The sequence below is a fragment of the Acipenser ruthenus genome, chromosome 1 (genome assembly GCF_902713425.1).
Source record: "Acipenser ruthenus chromosome 1, fAciRut3.2 maternal haplotype, whole genome shotgun sequence".
In the NCBI taxonomy this organism is placed as follows: Eukaryota; Metazoa; Chordata; class Actinopteri; order Acipenseriformes; family Acipenseridae; genus Acipenser; species Acipenser ruthenus.
In genome coordinates, this window is record NC_081189.1 from 5,786,033 (window position 1) to 5,807,338 (window position 21,306).

The 21,306-nt window shown below is 40.4% G+C and overlaps 1 protein-coding gene across 1 annotated transcript in view; it reads left to right on the forward strand.

The window, feature by feature from the left end:
• LOC117404042 (adhesion G-protein coupled receptor V1-like) overlaps positions 1–21,306 on the forward strand; it is a 190,136-nt gene that overhangs the window by 53,464 nt on the left and 115,366 nt on the right. The window contains exons 33-56 of the mRNA XM_058985404.1: positions 504–1,315; positions 1,527–1,736; positions 4,942–5,072; positions 5,191–5,290; positions 6,112–6,291; positions 6,888–7,051; positions 7,932–8,025; positions 9,575–9,653; positions 10,245–10,383; positions 11,362–11,503; positions 12,155–12,417; positions 12,954–13,129; positions 14,316–14,440; positions 14,816–14,997; positions 15,246–15,392; positions 15,795–15,878; positions 16,895–17,153; positions 17,340–17,462; positions 17,887–18,109; positions 18,800–19,004; positions 19,091–19,237; positions 19,510–19,765; positions 20,000–20,202; positions 20,724–20,900. Coding sequence (XP_058841387.1) covers positions 504–1,315; positions 1,527–1,736; positions 4,942–5,072; positions 5,191–5,290; positions 6,112–6,291; positions 6,888–7,051; positions 7,932–8,025; positions 9,575–9,653; positions 10,245–10,383; positions 11,362–11,503; positions 12,155–12,417; positions 12,954–13,129; positions 14,316–14,440; positions 14,816–14,997; positions 15,246–15,392; positions 15,795–15,878; positions 16,895–17,153; positions 17,340–17,462; positions 17,887–18,109; positions 18,800–19,004; positions 19,091–19,237; positions 19,510–19,765; positions 20,000–20,202; positions 20,724–20,900 — 4,621 coding nt within the window. The remainder of the gene's footprint in view (positions 1–503; positions 1,316–1,526; positions 1,737–4,941; positions 5,073–5,190; positions 5,291–6,111; positions 6,292–6,887; positions 7,052–7,931; positions 8,026–9,574; positions 9,654–10,244; positions 10,384–11,361; positions 11,504–12,154; positions 12,418–12,953; positions 13,130–14,315; positions 14,441–14,815; positions 14,998–15,245; positions 15,393–15,794; positions 15,879–16,894; positions 17,154–17,339; positions 17,463–17,886; positions 18,110–18,799; positions 19,005–19,090; positions 19,238–19,509; positions 19,766–19,999; positions 20,203–20,723; positions 20,901–21,306) is intronic.

Consider the following 21,306-nt stretch of genomic DNA (forward strand, 5'->3'; position numbering starts at 1 on the left):
TGGTTTACTGTGTGTGAGGGAGGGGCCAGGGTGGAGAGACACTGGACCCTATTCATGAAAAAATAAGGACCATTTTAAGGAATGTTTTGTTTTAAGCCCATTTTGATTAATTAAATCAGCATTTCTAAATGATTAAATTAGGTTTCAGTGCATAAAGCCATTTCAATTGTTTCCAGTGTTTCTCTTCTAAGAACTACTTGGCTACATATCATGCATGGGTATTTTGTATAGGTTTATTATACATGATTAGTTTTTTAATCCCAGAAAGTTACACGGAAGCATTGCCAGTTTGAAAACTTCTGCAGCACCTAGTTTTAAAAACACCAGTTATGCCAGTTATGAAACTATGTAGCCTGCAAAACCCTAATTAGAGTCTTGTAAAAACAAAACAAACTTTGTTTACTAGGACCATGTTGCATTCTAGTTCATTGTCAGTCTGGTTTGTGGAGCTCAGTGCTGTAAGTAAATATGTTTTATTTTTATTGCCTATAATTGAATTCCAGCGGGGGCCGATTTGGACGTCTACAGATCCTATACAGCACAGCCGAGATTGACTTGGTGGACAAAGCTTTGAAGGAGGGACAGGATGTTTTGGCCTACTATGACCTACCGGTGCCGGCAGTTCCTGTAGGCCCCTTTCGAGCACGAGTTAACGTCACCTCCCAAAAAGAACCTTTGCTTGCCTGTGCAGCCTTTTGCCTTAGAGAGCGAGCTTGCCAGGCCTTCTCATTCTCCAACACCTCTGGAGTGGCCAAGTGTGACTGGATGGCCTCCCTCAGCAACAAGGAGACCAACAGCTCTGAAACCCTGACCTACAGGAAGAACAGCACCACACTCTCCAGTCTGTTCAACGTGCAAGCCATTGCGGGCAGCGACTATGAGTCAGTGACAGGTAACTTGGCAATTATGATGGAAGGGGAGGAAACAGCCAACCTCACAGTCCCCATCCTCAGTGACAGCTTGCCCGAAGTGGACGAAACGTTCACTGTTCACCTCCTGAGAGTCGATCTGGTCAACATAACGGCCACCGCCCAAAACAGGCCTTCAATAGGCCTGACTGACACGGCCCGCGTCACCATAGCGATGAATGGGGATGCCTTTGGGGTGTTTCTGATCTACAGCACCAGCCCCAACGCCACGAAGGGGGGGCTGTACCTGGAAGTGCAGGAGGAGCCCCAGAACACGGTGCTGCTGGTGATAGAGAGGAGAGGGGGCAGCCTGGGGCAGGTAACTGTGGAGTGGAGTGTGGTAGGGGGCACAGCCACCCTCAACACCGACTTCATCGGCACCGGAGAAGTACTCACTTTTGCAGATGGTAAGTGTTTAAATTGAGTAAAACAAAAGACTTTTCCAGTGTTATTAACAACCCCCCCCCCCCCATATTAAATTATTATAGCTGATGAGGGACATTACTGTGCTGGTAAGAACGAGGGACGATGGCCACCTCTACTTCAGTGAAACCTTTGAACTGATTCTCGGTCAGTAAGGGAATATCAGTCTTGTCGTTTTCTCATTGCTCCCTGCAGGTGACCTCAGGAAGACCATTCAGCTGTCCATCGTGGATGACAGTGAGCCCGAAGGCAATGAAACGATCGTGGTGAGCCTGACGCAGACGGAAGGAGGCAGTCGCATCCTGCCCAGCTCCGACACCGTCACCATCCTCATTCTAGCCAGTGACAACGCGGCCGGAGTCATTGGCTTTCAGACCTCCTCTAGATCGGTGATGGCACGAGAAGGTGGGTCTCTCTGCCTGGTGACGTCGCTCTTGATATTCCTCATCAACTCTCACTATAACATACTCTCCCTAGCCTTGAGCCTGCCAGCCTGACAAACTATCCAGCTGCTGTCGGCTTCCAAACAGGACGGCAGAACTGAAAGGCAATACATTGTATTTATGTTTTTACTGCTCGTGTTGATTCCTCTCAAGATATACTGTTTGTTATAAAACGCCCAAATATCATTCCCTAAAATATAGATAAAATAAATGTATGTCTCTCTGGGCTAAAATATGTTTAGTATTAGTACTGGGGAAAAAAAACTTGATATGTTTAATTGTTTCATTGTTGTAATATACTGTGGTATATTTACATATGGGTTATTAAACACACAAGACATACACACACACACACTTCCAACAATGACTTTCTTGTCACAGTTAAATTGCAAGTGGGTCTGGGCAAGCCGTGGAATTAGAATAAAAGAAATGAAAGCTCAGCTGCATGGAGTTCAGTAGGAGCTCACAGAATCAAGCTTCCACCTTGTTGCCGATCTTGGCTAGGGGCCCACAGAGAGAGAGAGCAATTAATTTAGTGCTCCTGTGGGTTAGGTAGCCAAACTGGCTGGAAATAAAATATACAGTGCATAGTGTAAAACAGTGAAGGAAGATAGACGATCACCAGCAAGTTTTTTTTTTTTAATTATAGGATAGTTTGGGGGAGGGGGATCCTAGGATAAATGTAATAAAGATTGTCCTGTAATGTATTCAATGTTGAGTGAAGATATTCTTAAAGAACACAACCCTGTAATTCCCGCAGATATTTGAACTCAGTAATAGAAGTAATATTACCCTGGGTGACCATATTCCATACACTGTATATGTATGTATCTTGTTTAAATGATTGAACGGCTGTTACAAATATGGGGCTCTCCGATATTTGCCATGGTTTATGCTGATTCTGTGCTGGTGTGTGCTGCTCTCCTTACATTAATGGTTCCCAGTAGCCTGTCAAGATAAGCTGTTCCTTCATTAACATATGCAGTTTTTGACTGTCTTATAATGAGAGCCATCAATGTGCACAATAATTATCATGAACCATCCTGGCCAGAGAGTGGCAGTCAGTGACTGTGTGCACTTTTCATAGAGGTTACTCTAGATCCAAATTAGGCAAGCAGCAAGGACCCCCTGTAAGAATGACATAATGCTAATAGGGACGATATGCAGCATGGTCTGTCAGGGAGTAGGAGTCGTTTGTTAGCTTTTGCAGGGCTTGCTCCTTGTCTAAATGGAATGTGATGGGTTTATTTATCAGGCATTGGCTTTTAATTGTAATATTCCTGTAATGTGTTTTTTTGGGTCCATTTATGTTTGCATATATAGTGGATTGTTTTCTATTCAGGGTTACAATATCTGAGAGGTGTAACATTTGCTAACAAATGCCAGGCCCCAGTCATCCTACAATAATAAGTCCCAATGCATAAGTCTTGGATTTTGGTGGTACCTTTTTTTGGAAATCCTGCTCCTCAGTTTAAAAGCCAATGCCTTTCTGTATGTACTGGCAAAAAGAAATGCTATGAACTATATTGTCGATAGTAATAATAATAATAACACATTAAATAAGTAGATTTGTGGCTTTGTATTTTAGAATTTAGTTAATTGTTACTAAAGAATATATATATATATATAATTTTGCATATCCTTTGAAAAAAAACTGTATTTTCTTTTTTTGGAGTTATATATTTTTAAAGAAGATATCGCTGTATTTTTAAATACATGCAAAAATAGCTACAGTATATATTGTATACTGTCTGACTAATACTATAACAAAACATTTAAACATGTTCTGTATCATTGCTGTATGCATTGTTTTTCTGAGCTCCGGTAAAACTTTACTGACACTCTTTCTAGTTGTCATTGTGAAAGTTAAGTTACATAAAGCTTCCAGGTAAACAGCAGTTTTGCATGCATCTCATAAAAAGCTGAATATTGAAGTCTGAACTAAAAGAGCATGCTTGCCACGGCTAGTACATATGGCAGTCGGCTTGCTTTTGCTTGTGCATGTTAGCAAGTCTCCCTGGTTTGTTTTTAATGTTAGAACTGATGTTCTGCATGCTATGTGGGTGATTATATAGTTTTAGAGCTATATAATACGGATATATACCTGTCTGCTGTAAAAGCACTGGGGATGGACAAAACATAATGTTTTGTTTTGTTTTGTTTTAATTGCAGTTTCTTTAAATGTTTAATTTTAGTTCCATAAAATGCTATGCACATCCATTTATTATATACAGTAAATCTCAAATGTGCAGTTCTGAAAGAAACATATGTTACAGCAAATGTGTATTTTGAATGTAAAACATGATACTTGGCCCTGCACTAGGCTGCAGAAATCTCTGTTTACAAGCCATGCTTTGGACTGTCTTGTACTTCCTGACTTGTGTCACCAGGAGAGTGAAATTGTCCCCACCCCTTCACCGACTTATTTCCTGTCAATAACCAATCAGCTGCTCCCCTTATTGACTAACATGATTTAACCCAGAAGACACTGCTGAGGTCCAGTGATCCAGGAAGTGCAAACAGGTAACCCAAGAATAAGGCTTAGAAACAGAGCGCTTCCTTAAACCTAAAGCAGTACGAGATCTCATGTTTTAAAATGAAAATACACGTGTGCTACAACATGTGTTTCTGAAAACTGCACATTTGATACCTACATAGCTAATGGATATGCAACATGGCTAAGATTTATGGAATTATTGTGTTAGCAACAATAACTTTAATGGGGTTTACTGTATTAATGATGACATCACTATCAAATAACAACCTATCAAAGCTGGATCTTCACCCAAACACAGGGAATTCGTATTGATCCTTCTGAAGCTAACAATGTGAGGATGAACCTTTATCCAAATCTTCAAATTGGGGTTTTTGTTTTTTAATCTGAATTTCCTGAATGCTTTTATCATGTTTTGCCATGCCTCACTGTGGTGTACTTGAATATTACCACAGTAAGTGTTTGTAAAGGAAGGGATGGGTTATTTTGACATCCCATCATTAAACCACTTATCATTTAAAGAAAAGCCCTGCAAGGAAGCCCACTGTCTGTGGTTTGGACGGTTGAAATTGGGCTGACTGCATGCCTTATTGATTTGATTGTCATGATTAGGAATGGCTTCATGACTGGAGTTATCGTCCAGGCCTAAATGTTTCTGAATCTGTTTTTCAAGGAGAGAGCGTACAGTTATTAATAACAAGATCAGCTCCTGGCCTGGGCAACGTCACTGTGGATTGGAGTATCCAAGGACCTCGCGTGGGGCAAAACTTTGCCAATTTCACAGGAGTCCTGTTCTTTCCAGAGGTAAAAAAAAACCCTAAATCAGGAACTTAATGAAGATTTCTGGAATGATTTCTTACTTTGAGAATCGCTTAGAGATGACAAACAATGTTCCTTATTGTTCCTTTATATTCCTTTATAGGGCACCTTGAATGCTTCCATATCTGTGAAGCTGCTGGATGATGGAATCCCTGAAGAGAAGGAGGAATACAGGGTCATTCTGGCAAACATCAGAACTGAAGGTAAAATGTAGTAATATTTTAGTTACTAAAAAAAGCAGGCCCTATACCGACACAAGCTTGAAACCCCAAAGCAAAGGGAAGCCTCAAGTGCAATGCCAGTTCTTGGCTGCTCTTTCAAGGTGGTATAACAGCAGACGAAACACTTTATTGGTCACAAGGATCCTCCTGAGAGCTGCTGGAAACAACTTCAGAAATGTTGTGTCTCAACATAGTAGTGCTTCTCAAACCCTTTGCATTGTAGTCTGGTGTTCATAAAACCGGACTGTTTAAAGTACCAGGGACTGTACAGTAATTCACATTATAAACACAGATTTAGTTTCTTGTGGAAACAAACACCAGTGGCCAATTGCATAATGCACCTTAAGTGACATTTCCACTTACATTGCTTCTTTAGTTGAGGAGAAAGCAACACAACACAGTTAGGGCAACACATCAGATAAAGGGGCATGTATTCTTAAGTGTTATACTTAATATTATTGGATTTTGGAGAACTATGCCAATACAGTACTCCCCCTTTATACTGTGGAACAGGTTATAAAGCGGTATGGTTGTGGCTCCCATTTGTCCCATAATGTCATTCCATTGCCACTTTCATTCTCATTATAAGGCAGTACACAAATAGCATGTTGACTATAGCCTGATAAAGATGGAGCACTGTACCTGTATGTTGATTTTAACTGCAGTGTCTAGACGCTTCAGTTAAGAAATAGAACCACAGTGAGTTATGCAGAATGTCCTTGCTCTGTTAGTCTGTCTGCATAGTAAATCAGTAAATACTGTAAATATATGAAAACATTGCTGCTTGTGTATCTTGTTGCTAGGGGTTCACCCCACGGGAGCAGCTGCTCTTGACAGGCGGGGTTTTGAAGCAGTCCTGACAGTGGAAGCCAGCGACGAACCTTATGGTGTTTTGAGCTTTGCTCCCTCGTCCAAGATGGTCTCCACAAGGGAGGGAAATGAAAGCATCCAGCTCTTCATCCGCAGGGAGTTTGGATCTCTCGGTTGGTTTGCCTCGTTTCATTGCTGGTTTTGAAGATATTTACTGTACTTTGATCACATAGAATTGCTTCCAAAGTGAATGTACCCCCATGCAGGGTTTGTGGACTGTGGTTTTGTAGGAAAGATAATTGTCATCCACCAAAGAAGTATGATTGGATTTTGTGACAGTGATGTTATTTTTTTTACTGACATAGCAAACATACTTTTGATATCAAACACACAACATTTAACTGAATTACCAGACCTGCTCTGAGTATTGCATTTGAATACCAATATATTTTCACTGAACTTTTCACTTTTAACGGATCTGAAGTTTGAATAACAAGAAGGTTATAAAATAGCACTAGTCATGATTTTTTTTTATATAATGTTAATATGCAAGTTTAACAGTTTAACCAAAGGTTAACAGTTAATAAACTTAAACACTAAACCGAAAAAAGAGTGAGCCTTAAAATAAAGCATGACCTATTTTCAGCATGGGATTGTGAATATAAAACCTATGCGACACCTTTAATATGACAAGCATCAGAATGACATGCAGACAGGGTTCTGAGTGTTTGTTGCTGATATATGTTTTTTTATGTCATCATTCTTATAGGATCCATAAACATCAGCTATGAGACGGTACGTGGGTCTCTGCAGACCCAGAACCAGACCGAGGGCTCCCTTGCTGAGCCCGGCCAGGACTTCATCCCTGCGGCCGGCTTTCTGGTTCTGCAGGAGGGGCAAACATCAGCTGCAATCAACATTACCATTCTAGAGGTAAGTCAAACGGTTCTTTATTATACTAACCCTGTAATGCCCATTGATGTATCACGCACAATACATCGCCACCCTCTGTAGCATATTCAGTGTACAGTCAAGCCTCAAGAGACAACATATTTATATGCAGTTCATGATGCATTCCCTGTCCAGGTCTCTTAAATTTGTGTTTGATACAATGAAGATGATCCAGCTACATAAATATACTGTAGGAGGGTTTGTCCATACAAAAGGAATTGGACATTATAGGGTTAAATCCACATATATTTGTTGAAAGGGATGTTTTTCATCATTTGAGTTATAGTGCAATAACCCTTCAACTGCTTCAACTACTTGCAGATGCAGAAGGATGTAAATAACACTTTACAAGGTCTTTAAAATCATAGGAAGCAAAATGGAAGTTGAATGATAAACAAGATCCTTTTCATGAATCTTCTGCAAACGCTTATCACAGACTCCGATAGCCTCTTTTACTTTAGACCCTTCTGCTTGCTAATTTTACAAAAATACTTGTATGTGTGTGCGCTGGTTAATGCTTCAGTCCATCAGGTTCCCTTTAGAAGTCAGCTTCACAAAGCAATAAAATAAATAAGTAGTCAACACTGTACATTGCTTATTTGGCCAAATATTCCATTCCATTCAAATGTATACAAATTATAAAACCTTAAGTATAAACTGGAGTACAATATGATATTTAGTAGTCAAAAAGGATGCTAAATTATTGCAACTATAGAACTTTGAATGTAAGAGGTAATGCATTGCAAGTTGAGTAAGCTTGAAAATGAGATGACCAACAACTGGAGTGTGGGTGCATTTTAATAGTACCCACAATGTATATGGATAAGACTTTGAAAAACGTTGTTTTTGTTCTTCTTTCCAGGATGAGCTTCCTGAGTTGCAGGAGTTCTTCCTTGTAAATATCACCTCTGCTGTACTCGTCACACGCAGCCCGACCTCTCCCTTTGACAAGCTTGGTAAGCGCAGCTCATTGAGTTACACCCTGGCACCACCTTACTTCTGTGCACAGCCTGTTAGGTTTCTCTTTATTTATTACAAAAGAATGGCTCACAATTTATAATTGTAGTTGACACCCTAACCTTATAGATCAATCAAACCGCCAAGTCAGACCAGCATCTACAGTACCTGATTACCACAGTGTATGTCATTTCCATATGTTTCTCTGAGACTTAACTGACCACATTAAAGTGGCTGTAGCTTACATTAAAAATAAAAATCCATAAATCTTGCACTGCCATTCACTAGAAAGGCCTTGAAGATGCAGTTTTGAAAGAAACACATGCTACTGCAAATGTGTATTTTCATTTTAAGATGATATCTGATAAGTAGAAAAGTTCTCAAGTTTGCAAGCTTTATATTCAGGAAATATACACCTTTTCACCTCAGCAGTGTCTTTTAGCATGCTACTGGCTACAAAGCATGTCAGTCCATAGGGGAAGCAGCTGGTTGGTTAATGACAGCTTTAAAAAATGACCAATAAGATAAACACTACCTAAAAACATGGTTTGCAAAATGAGTACTTTCTTAATCCTAGCGTAGTACCATTTATCATGTTCTAAAACAAAAAAAACGAAATAAAAAAATAAAAAAACTGCAAATTTGCTAATGTTGAGACCTGTCTAGTCAATGGAGCACAACAATTAAGTATTTAATCCTTTTTAATATTATTTTGTTACATACAACCACTTTAATGGAACGTGTGTAAACTATAAATGTAGAAACCATTAACTGACAACTCTTCTCTTTTCTTGCCATGGTGATCTTTCTCTTCTCCTCCTGTTCTGTCACTGTCTCTGTTGATCGCCTTGCACTGTCTGCCTGTGGAACCGATAGACCTGGTTCATTACAGACTTAAAGGTAAAGCCGTGGGCACAATGCGACTCACAGCTTTTTGTAAGATCCTTATCAGTCTAAAATTAAAATCCAACTCATCAAGTGGTTGTGGAGGGACTGAAGTGGATCACCATTTAGATTTAGATCCCATAGAAAAAGCTTGCTGCTTTTGTAATAAAGGTATTCATGTTTGATAGACGCACTGAGAAGCAGCTTCTAATTTCCATTGCTGTCCTGTTGTCATTTATGAGGAGACTGAAAGTCACCAGGTCTGGGGACTGCCATCTGTTTCCTCATGTCCCTCTTGTTCCAGTCCTCAATTAGTTAATTGACCCTTAGCCTGTTAAATTAACTAACAGAGGTGTCCAAAGTTGGTCTTTCCACTCCTGTCTTTGTTCTAGCCATGTTCTTAATTGTTTAATTGAACCAATTAGATCTGAAGTAGTTATTATATAGCTTTACCTGTTAAACCTGGAGTGGAATGGCCCTGCAGGACCATGATTGAATGACCCTGCTCTAGAAGATTCTGGTCCCACCACAGCTGTGTTAAGGTCAGGGCAGCCAGAGGAAGTTCACACTACCATAGCCTAGGACTTGACTGCTCTGTGCACATCAGCTTCTTAAATGTATTATAAAAAAATGTACAAATAAAAATGTATTGTGCATTCCTAGATATTCAAGGCCTGGTGGCACAGATCACTATTGATGCCAGCGATGGAGTCCGAGGAATCATTGCATGGCAAAGCATAAAGTAAGTGTCTACCAACTTCATAGGTGTGTTGTAAGCAGCAGATTGGCCTGAAGATTGCACATGTGTTCTTCAATACTGTGCCTGAAATATCACTGTATAAGCATTATAAATCAAGATCAGTAGTCACCCAATCACTGTTATGGATACAGTATGTTCAAATTACAGAACATCTCAGCCTGTGTTCAGATGTCATCCTGTGCAAAGCGCTAATGCACAATTCTAAAGGGAATAAAGAAACACTTTGTATTATACATATTATTCTAGGCAGTATACACCAGAGATGACGGGCTTGTTAAATAAGGAAAGGGTCTTTTTTGCTTAGCCAGGCCACATTCCTCTTTTGGATTGCTATTCATGTTTTATTTCAATAAAGATGGTTATTGTTTATTCTGCTTTAGGTCCATTGAGATATACATGGTTTTACAAATATGACAATATTTGCCACAGCACAGCTTTTTTTTTTGTGGTTTTACTATAATATGTTTTTTTTATATTTTTCCATTTAAAACAAGAACACTGTGCCTTGTGTAATTCAGCACGTAGGATTGGTTAAAGGATTTTGAAAACAGTAAAACTGTTTTGTTTCTTTAGATATGAAGTGAATGAATCCATTGGCAGCTTGACGCTGGTGGCCTACAGGAATGGAGGGACCTATGGCAATGTGTCTCTGTTCTTCTACACTCAAAACCTTGAAGCTCAGCTGGGGCTCGATTACAATGCAACTTCAACAGTAAGCAGTTTGTTTGTCATTGAATTGCACTCACAGATATTAAGTAATCCATCTTGTTCCATAAGATGGGCAATGTTTTTTTGGACAATGTCCACCTATTCAGTAGCACCACACCTTAGGCTGACAACAGAGCAGCTTATCACAGGCTACTCCTAGTGTCTGGATATAGAAGCCTATTATTGTGGGGAGGTCTATTGACCATTTTACCTTTTTTGTTTGATAAAATAGCTTCAAGGAGTTTGAGTACTTGTGAATGTATTGGTGTCACCCCTCAATCCACCAGCCTATTCCTGCGCACATTATCACTTCATTTCATATGACCCTACAACCCCAACAATATTATTATTATTATTATTATTATTATTATTATTATTATTATTATTATTATTATTATTATTATTATTATTATATTATTGATTTATTGATTTATTGATTTATTTCTTAGCAGACACCCTTACCCAGGGCGAATATACAAAAAATACATATCAAGAGTTACAGTACATTTAAGAGCAAGATACAAAATACAATGACTTCAGTCCTAATAAGAGCAAATACAAAACACAGTACGATTTGATATCGGGGCAGTTCAAGAGCAGATAACAGTGTTGATAGTTACATCAGGGTTAGATACGAGTGCAAGTGAAATACAAAATACTACAGATTGGGTTAAGTGCAGGATTAAATACAGTAAAATAGGGAGCAGATAAGTGCAAGTTAAAGTGCATTAAAGGCAGAGAATTGACCAGAAGGGGAGAGTTGAGTTTTACAGGTGTTGTCTGAAGAGGAGGCAAGGGTGGAGAAGGAGCGGGCTCTGGAGGCAGGGGAGCGTAGGGAGAGATGAGGGTCTGGAGGTAGCTGGGTACAGTCTGGTCAAGGCATCGGTAGGCGAGTACAAGAGTCTTGAACTGGATGCGAGCGGTGATCGGGAGCCAGTGGAGTGATTGCAATAACCTGTCTGTCATGTACTATATCCTACAGATTCTGCACTTTGCCGATGGGGAGAGGCATCAGTTCATCGAGGTCTTGATCTCTGATGATGACATACCAGAAGGGGATGAGAAATTCCAGCTCGTTCTGGCCAATCCGTCTTTCGGGCTGGAGCTTGGAAACAACACTACAGGTTTGTTACTTCGACACTTGTACTTTTAGACTAAAGTAATAGATCTGTACAAAATGTTTCTGTTTAGGCAGGTCATTCCACGGTAAAGGTTAGTGGCAGAACTTGAATACTGGGGAGCAGTGTTCGGTTTGACAAGTTTTGTGCACAACACTGCCTAGCTCAGAGTAAATAAGTGGCAAATGTGGGAAGGGCTGGTAGCGGAAGAGAGAGAAGAAAGGTATCTAAATGGGAAGCCATTTAATTTCCAGGGGCTGGCTTACTGTTTTTTTCCCTAGTGCTTTTTTTCCCTAGTACTTTATACAACCTCTTTGATCCCACGACCCTCCGGTCAAGAGTCCAAAGCCCCAACCACTACTCCACACTGCTTAAGATCATATGGTTATCAATGTAACCATATGATCTTAAGCTGTAGTATATCTTGTAATGTCCCTGATATATATAGTTCATGTTATATTGTAACTCCTTTCCCACACTGCCATGGTGAGTAGGTTTCAAGTCTGCCCTGGTAGCACTACCCTCTCAGTGGGTGAGGTAGAAGTTCAGTCTGTCTTTTTGAAACTGCCACGTTAATCAAAACGTGTGGTGGATTCAGGTGTGTATTGTTCAGATAGTCCCTGTTCCTTGACCATGCTCCTTGCCCTGCTATTCCAGCTGCAGTGACCATCCTTGCTAACGATGATGGACACGGAGTGATCTCCTTCAACAACAGCGAGCACTTCTTCCTGAAGGAGCCCACCTCCCTTGGCCTGTCAGAGAGCGTGGCGCTGCTGTTTGTCGTGCGGGACCCTCCTCAGGGCACCTTCGGGAAGGTCACTGTGCAGTACCTGATCACCAGCCTCAACGGCTCAGACGCATCGCAGGACCTCCAGCCTTCACAAGGATTTGTTGTCCTGGAGGACGGAGTCAGGTTCAAGGTACATGATCTTTTGGGAAGATCTGTGGGAAACAGCAAACTTTCATAATGCGGTACCAACTGTAGTGCAACTATTGCAGAGGATATGAGAACTGAGGCGCCAGGGGGTCAAGACTGTGGCCAAGGTCATACAGGCATGCCTGTGTTAGCATTCAGTATTCAGATCTCCTGGCAGTATTAGTTCTTTGCTGGTAAGGCTGAAAAATAGACCACCAAAAATAATAAACTTTAAAAATATATTTATTTGTCTACTTTTTAGACAACATCAGCAAAAGTATCTTAAGTCTAAATGTGAGGTAAATTGGCTTAAAAGCACTTAGGGGCACACTTCTCTGTGTTCGTCAGACTAATCTTTAAAAAGCATACTGTAGTATTGTCCATAAACTGCTTTTAAAGTTACGTCATAAATTCCTGTTAGTCAGCAGCTCTTTAATAGATTAGCTTGTTTTTCTTAAATATTGTAACTATGAGTGCTGCTTACCAATAGGGGGTTCTTGTGTAGCAGCTCTTGTCTAAGAGCATTGCCCCTCTCCTCAGACCCTGCAGATCTCAGCTGTGCTGGATGAGGAGCCGGAGATGAACGAGACCTTCGTGGTAACCCTGTCAGACCCGACTGGGGGAGCCAGGCTGGGCTCCGTCCTGCAGACCCTGATCACAGTACTACAGAACCAGGCTCCGCTCGGCCTCTTCAGGATCTTTCCAGTCAACAGCAGGTTTGGCATGGCAGCAGGAAATAATATTCTTTGGTCTAGTTCAGATTATTCACCTTGTTCCTACCAGGCCGGCACAGGTATATCTCAATAGTGCAAGCACTATTACAAAGAGAGGTAAACCATACTCAATAAAATAAGAATACAGCAATAAAATAATTCCAAACATTGCTAGACATCCAGAAAAAATGTAAAATGAAATGAAGAATAATACAAATGTTAAATATAAGCTAGATGTTAGTAACAACAAAATCATTATAAATTCAAGTAAATTAAAAGCAATTTGCATCCATGCAATTCACAGTAATTATATATATATATATATATATATATATATATATATATATATATATATATATATATATATATATATATATTTTATTTTGAAAGTACAGTACAATACTGTATAAAGGATTCGGACTGCAGTACTACTGTGTACTTCCTGTACCGGTCTCCAAAATATGACTTCCCCTTCGATTCCCCCCCACCCACTTGAATGTGTGCAACAGAGCGTTCTGTAACAGTCTAATTGGAGCTAACGGTTTGTGCAGCTAATTAAGGCCTATGCATTAATGCATAGTTAAGATCATTCTATAAAAACATAACCACTAAAACAATAATTATCTTTGAAATACATGCGTGTGTGTGCACGGCTGGGTCTTGAGTCACTGCCTAGTTTGCGGCACAGAAACTCCCCAGGGGGAGGTTATCAAGGCACGGCTATTTTTCATAAACAAGGCATTGGTTGTTGAAGCACAAAATGCTTAATTAGTTTGTGTATTTTGACAATTTGCTGTTGAGTTTGGATGTGAATGGCTACATATTGCAACACTAATGTGCTATTAAAAAGAAATGTAAATATTACATATATTATAAGTATTCCCTGTATTCAAAATAAATTAACATAATTCCAACTTACATAGTACAGTGATACAAAGATTTTGTATTGTAATACATTATCAGTAGTCCTCCAACTGGATATTGAATGGTGACTTAATGTGATTTATAGTTGGGAAGGAACACTTCTATCTCAGTTGTTTTGCCTTTAAAAACAATAGTCCATCTTTAAAGATAATGTAATATTGTTATACTTCATACAAAGTACCCTGACCTGTGTATGCTGATGAGTATCGCATGGCTACACCCCTCCCAGTGCAGTGTGGATGTATCTGTTTTTTTGCTTCCTCAGAGCGAGCTCTGTAACTGTTGAAGAGGGGAACAGGACGGTGTATCTGAGAGTGTCTCGCAGCAACGGGCTGGACGCTGAAGTCAGTGTGGAGTGGGAAACACAGTCAGACACAGCCTACGGCATGAGTAAGTGATGCGACTCCCTTAGAAGCACTACATCACTCAGTCTCCACCATTGTGATGTCCTGTCAACATTATAAAGACATGAACCAGGGTTTCACCAGGTCTCTGATCCAAGCCATTCATAATATACTTGTAAGAGGGACCTGTGCTGGTTTATAGATGTTTCAGATATGTAGTGTATGTCAGATTTCATAAACAGAACACTGTAGAACAACAGTCATAAAATGAATGATCTGTTTGTTAACATCCTGTCAGTGCGTGACGGGTTTTGTCTTCAATGGTCTTGCAGTTTGAGTTTACATGTAAAGGACGAGAAGGAAGTGCTGTGTTATTGCAATGGTTGCTATCACTGTGTGGAATCTTTTTTTTTTTTTTCAGGGGGAGACTACCCAGCACTACCTGTCTTGCAGAGCTTCCCAGAGCAGCAATCCTCAGGCTGGTGCACCCTCACATCAGGGGGGGCCCTGTACGCTCTCCGTCTGGGCATACCTCCAGCCAGCCCCTCCCTGGAAGAGGTCTCCACGTTGTACAGGTGGCAGGGAGTGTTTGTACCGGGTCAGGTGAATACCAACCATGGGTGAAGGGAGTGGGTCTAGTGTGATACGATAGGGCATCTGGTGCAGTACCAATACCTCACAGCATACAGATAGAAAGTTTTGTTTTTCAAAACCTATAGGCCACTCGTAAAATGTTTGAAAATCATTATATTTAAATACAATTCTTAATTGATAGTGCCTGATTAATATATACACATTTTTACACAATCTATATAGTGATATTCTCATTCTTTAAACCTTTTTCTTTGCAGTCTTTGAAGATCCAAGGTCCCAGGAGTTGCATTAGCTTTGCGATGAATGGGTCATCCTATATAGCGATCACTCACGGAGGACAAGATGACAGGAGAGCATCAAACACCAGCCTCTTCAGATTGACACCTGATATGAACTTAACACTGGTACTTGCTTAGCATTTCCATAAGTGACTTCTGAAACCATAAACAAGAAATGTTCAAATGCTCGTCTCAGGTGACGTGCTGCACAGTGGGCTAGTGTAGTGAGAGACACTCTTAACTTATTGAGACAGATAATCAACCTTTACATTATTTCATGCTATGCTAGGAGATTAGGTGTACGTTTGACCTACCTAGTGTGTAAAACAATGTATGTATGTTGCGGTACTGACTTTCGTGTTGATAAGGTTTTTAATGTTGCAGGTATTCATACCCTCTACTTTGTATTTTTATATAGTGTATTTTAAATGTTTCAATGGGATTGGTTGGACACTGCACTGAATGATGTGTTTCACAAGGTGTAGGAATGATCAGTGGGTTAAACGTTTTCCTTTTCTTTTTCTACAGGTGCAATCCTGGAATGTTGCGGAGAATATTGATGTGAAGCACTTTATGTTGGAAAGCACAGATTATTTAATCACTGCCAGCCAGGTGAGTGTACCATGCATGCCTCAGGGTGAGATTGTCTGTGTAACAGCCTGGAAGGATCAACACAGTAAAATGATGCTGTGTGTCTTCCACTGCTTTTAATATGTTATCGCCATCTAGAGGCGAAACTATGTTAATGCAAACAATTTTTCAGATTTTTTGTTGTTGTTAAGACTTGCTAGTACAGTTTTCTTTTACAATAGAAACAATTTTTGTTTACAAACAGATTTCGTAACATACCACCTAATATAATCTTGTGCTTTACACAGCAGTATTTTCACTCGACCAGATTCCATATATACTCACCTGGTGAGCAATTTAAGCTGTCAATTAATCAATTAAAATACAAATCACCTGACACACTGAGTTCAATTACCAAGTTTGAGCAGGTTAACTGGCAGAACACAGCAATTCATTTCACAGGGCCCACATCTGGTTCAAATTCCACGTTAATCTTACAAAATGAGAAACATACTCCTTCTACCCTATCAACAAACCAGGAGTGGGCAACTACAGTCCTGGAGGGCCATTCAGGGTTAACAGGTATAATGGAACAAGTAACTGCTTTAAACCCTAGATGAGGGATTCACTGATTTAATGAAACCATTAGGAGTACTGCTGGAACACAGACCTGGTCTGTAAGGCCAGATTTGTCCAGCCCTGACCTAAATAATGCAAGATATGCATGCGCTGAAACCACGTGATTGCCATTCACTTCACTCACAATTACCTGCTCAAAGCATAATGCATTGTGTAGATGGTGTCAATAGGGTAATAGTGGCTAAAGTGTACAGTTGTTTTTCTCTTTTCAAAATTAGGAGTTAATTAAAAGCCAATTAAATGCTTTGAAAACATATATATATATATATATATATATATATATATATATATATATATATATAGTGTACTTCACTGTAGAAAAAGCTCAGAATTACAGACAGTAAACAAAGTCTGTTTAAAATATGACTACATTTAGTATTACTGCATAATGCAATTATTTCATTAAAACATCTTCCCAGGTTTTCAGATGGAACGGGAACACGTTTATATTCCACCAAGACCTCAGCATCACAGGAGCCTCGGGGCTGTCCTTATTCCTCCGTGGAAACAGCTGGTACCTGGCCGTGTCTGTGCTGAGCCCCAGTCAGAGCTGTGTGCTGTACCAGTGGGCTGGGGACCAGTTCAGGAACCCTCAGGCCCTGCCTCTCAACACCCCAGCTAAACAGGTGCAGGCATTCCACCAGGGGGCTGAGGTCTACCTGCTGCTTCTTACTGAAGGTATACATTTTGGTGTAACCTGAGACTTGATTTGCTAAGCTTTGCAACTGTTGTACACAGTTACAATGCATATATTTATACACACATACATATATACATACATACATCCACTGGCTGACGTGTTTAGTATTAATGCATAACTTACAGGCTGAACTGCACAGTCTTAATACTGTTTTCACTATACAGAGTACAATTCTACATGTGAGGTGTTTGTCTGGAGAGCAGGGCAGTCTTTCTTCCAGCATTTCCAGTCCATTTCCCATGGTAAACTGAACACAGCCCAGGCCTTCACACCTCCCTCTGGCATCAGTAAGTAAAACTCAGCACTACAATATTCCTCTGCAGACAGTTTTCATTTACTGGGGCCAGCCGTACAGGACTGCAGGTTTCAGCCCTCTGTGAGTCTGCACTGTAGGTGTAGCTCAGTGTAGGAGCAGCACTGGCTTTTCTACACAGTGCTCTGCCAAAGTACCTGGAACCTGAGCTGGATTTGATCCAGCAAACTAGAATTAATAAGCGCCATATCCCAGTTTAAAATTAGAGAATGCTGATTTATTTCCTTTCTGTTTTCCTTTGAACTATATTGTTGTGTTACTACGTTACCTCACTGTATGTCCCAATCCTATTCACTGTTGTATTATTGACTTAACTTCAAAAGCTTCTTTGTTCTTTACTTTATTGGAGTTTTAATTCTACGTTTTACCTGCGCTAACTCTCCTGTGTTCCTTTTCAGTCCATCTCCTGCTTGCTGGTAAAAACACTTCCGGTTTGTATTCGTGGAGGTCGGAGCTGAATCGCTTCTCCTTGGTCCTGGAGGTTCCCCCAGCCCAGCAGCTGTTCCCTTTCAGCGCCCCACACCTCAATGCAACTAAAACTCTCATTGCTGCAGCCGGGGGCTCCGGCTCCAGAATCTATGAACTGACATCTGTCTCAAACCAGTCCGATTTCATCCCGAGGTAACATTGGAACATTCATTTGATCTTACTTGATATCCAGATTATGAAGCAATAATGTCTGACACAGCAGACATTTACCTGCTGGATAAATGACCAAGGTGAAAGTTTGGTCTCCCCAGGTGAAGATAATGACCTCGCTACAGGTAATGACCTCTGTGGAGGATATTAATGTTATTGGAAACACAACAGATGTTTTTGTGTAGGAAGATACTTCAGATGTGTTTTGTCTGCTTGAAAATGATATCGTTCTTTAAAGTGTGTTTTAAGGTTTCGCCATCTCACCTCTTCAATGTTCTCTAAAATTGAGCTCTTGTGGGCTAAACTGATTTTTACAGGAAACAAAGTTTCATATGATAGAATACATAGCAAAATCATGAAAGTTTAAAAAACACCCATGTGATTTCAGATCTAAAAAGAAGTAAACCTATGGCTGGTTTCACAGACCTCAATTATCACTAATCTTGGACTGTCCAGTGTTAGTCCAAGATCAGTGCTAATCAGGGTCTGTGAAACCAGTTGATAGAGTATATAAACAGTTATCAGCCACATTCTGTTAAATCAGTTATTTTATATTATTCGTATGTTTTTGTTTTGGATATTACATGTTGCAATTTCTGTAGCAATAGGTTCTGGATTCTCTAGGTATCTCTATTCTTCTGAATGATATTCATGTCATGTTTCCGCTGTTAGTTCAGGTGAACTGAGGTTCAAACCAGGAGATGGAGAGCTGGAGATAGCGGTCAATGTGATTGATGACAACATCCCAGAAGAGGAGGAGTCATTCAGGGTCCGACTGAAGAACCCCAAGGGGGGAGCGGAGATTAGCTTCAATGGTCATGTGACTGTGGTCATTCCATCCAACGATGATGCCCATGGAATAGTGGCCTTTGCACAGGTAAGGGGAGGATGGAGCATGTTTAGAGTGCGTCTTGTTTTATTTGTTCTCTTACCTTTCTGTTTAACTGAACACATCTGTTCCAGAGTTCTCTGAGTATACAAGCTGAAGAGCTGGAGCAAGATAACCTGCTCACCCTGAGTATCGAACGCCTGCGAGGAACCTTTGGACAAATCGCTGTGCACTGGGAAGCCAACGGGAGCCTGAGTGACGTATTCCCCACCTTCGGAGTGGTAAGGGTTTGTGGTGAAGCATTTCTCCTGGGTTGTGTTTGTCCAATACTGTTATTATCATTTTCTCTAAATGTGACTTAATCTGGCTTTAAGCTTCTGCTGAGAATCCTAAACTGAACAGCCTATTCAAATCATGTGACAGTGTGACGCTTCAGCCCTGCCTACTCTAGATACAGCGAGAGGAGTTGGGGCTGCAGAATTGAAAGGTCTCATTGTCACATGGAAACATATTCATCATTTTGTTAGGGAGTGTCACTTTGTTTTGTTCTTAGGTCACCTTTGCTGAGAGTCAAGCCTTTGCTCCGCTCGCACTAACAGTGTTGGCAGACAGCATTCCCGAGCTTGCAGAGACCGTTATTGTCACCCTGACTGAAGTCACCACCGTCGGAATTCGGGATCCTACCCGGTGGGCTGTCGTTGACCCCCTCAGGAACAGGGCTAAGATCACCATCCTGCCCAACGACTCCCCCTATGGGGTGATAGGCTGGCACTCGGACTCCCTCATTGTAACCACCCAGGAGCCTGACGGTACTTTGAAAGGGCAGTGATTTGCCTTTTTGCAAACACATATGATTACTGAATAGATGCATGAAGAAAATTTCAATTTGAGTCATGTGGCTTTCTGGTTTACATGACTACAGTCTGACTACAACAATTAAACAAGCCTGGGGCATGCTTTGCTTTTGTTCACTTATAACACCAGTGTCTAGTATATTACAGTTATACGTGTAATTATATTTTCATTTCATTTCTTTATTCCAGTGAAGCAGATCAATGTCACTTTAAAGATTGTGAGAGAACAGGGTTTTGTCGGTGATGTTGCAGTTCGTTACAGAACCAAGCCAGCTTTCTCACAGCTGCCTGTAAACCAAGCCACAGAGCACGAGGACTACGTGGCACAAGAGGCCACTGTCATCATGAAGGAGAACGTGCCCGTGGTCTATGTTCAAGTCGCTGTACTGCCTGTGAGTTTGCTCATGGTTGTTTTTCCATACAGATATCAAATGGATCAAGGATACTACCTTAAAATATCTGTTGAGTCATTTTTTATTATTTTTGTAAAGGAGTAAACAACAACTCCTTTTGACATTTTTTAACTAAAAGTGTATGGCACATCCCATAATATACTGTACATATTGGAACAGATTCCTTACATTTGTACAGTACACCATATCCTGTGTACAGTCATCCTGTAGATAAAAAAATATATATATGTTAGTAGTAGACTTAAGAGACACCCAATGCACAACATATTAACATTTATTCTAACATTATTGTTATTTTCACTTATCATTATCCTAAGGAAATAACAGAATCCATACCATTGTAATCAGATTGTTTTGGTTTTATTGCAGGTTTTCTTAAATAGGTTTTGGTTTTTAGTTAAAAAGAAGAAACCAGGAAAGGCTTCTGAAGTTGAGAACATGTTATTATCACAGTTGTCCTGGGAGGACGGTTAACGAATCCTGTTATTGCTTTTCTAAAGGATAATATCCCAGAGCTTGCTGAGAGTTTCCTCGTCAATATCACTGGAGTGGAGCTGCTGACTGGCTCTCTGGGTGGAGGGCAGCCCAATGTGAAGAGACTGGGAATGGAAACTGCAGAGGTCACCATTGAGGAGAACGATGAGCCCAGAGGAATCTTACAGTTTAACCTTTCAAAAGTAAGCTTGTCATTTTACACCACTGCAGGTTTCAAAATTCAACATTCTACCAGGAGCTAATGTGTGTAACAAAGCCTTTTCATACTGTTGTGAATGTAAGCACATTTACTGGGTTTCATGTTCAAATTATCAAATGATGGATGTGTGACTAAAATGCATGCATTTGCTTGAATTCTGTGTGCAAAAATAAACAGCCCCTTGATAATCAATTAGGCAATCAACACCTGGCCACATGCTGCACATGAAGTTCAATTAGACAGGGAGGGAATTCTAACCTCCCAGCCCTGCCATATCTAACAAACTTTATTTTGCAGAAACTTTTGAATTAAACACATTTTCTTGACAAACCAAACACAAACATATTATTTCAATGTGCAGGGCCTCAGCCCTGCCACAGTGACCTTGA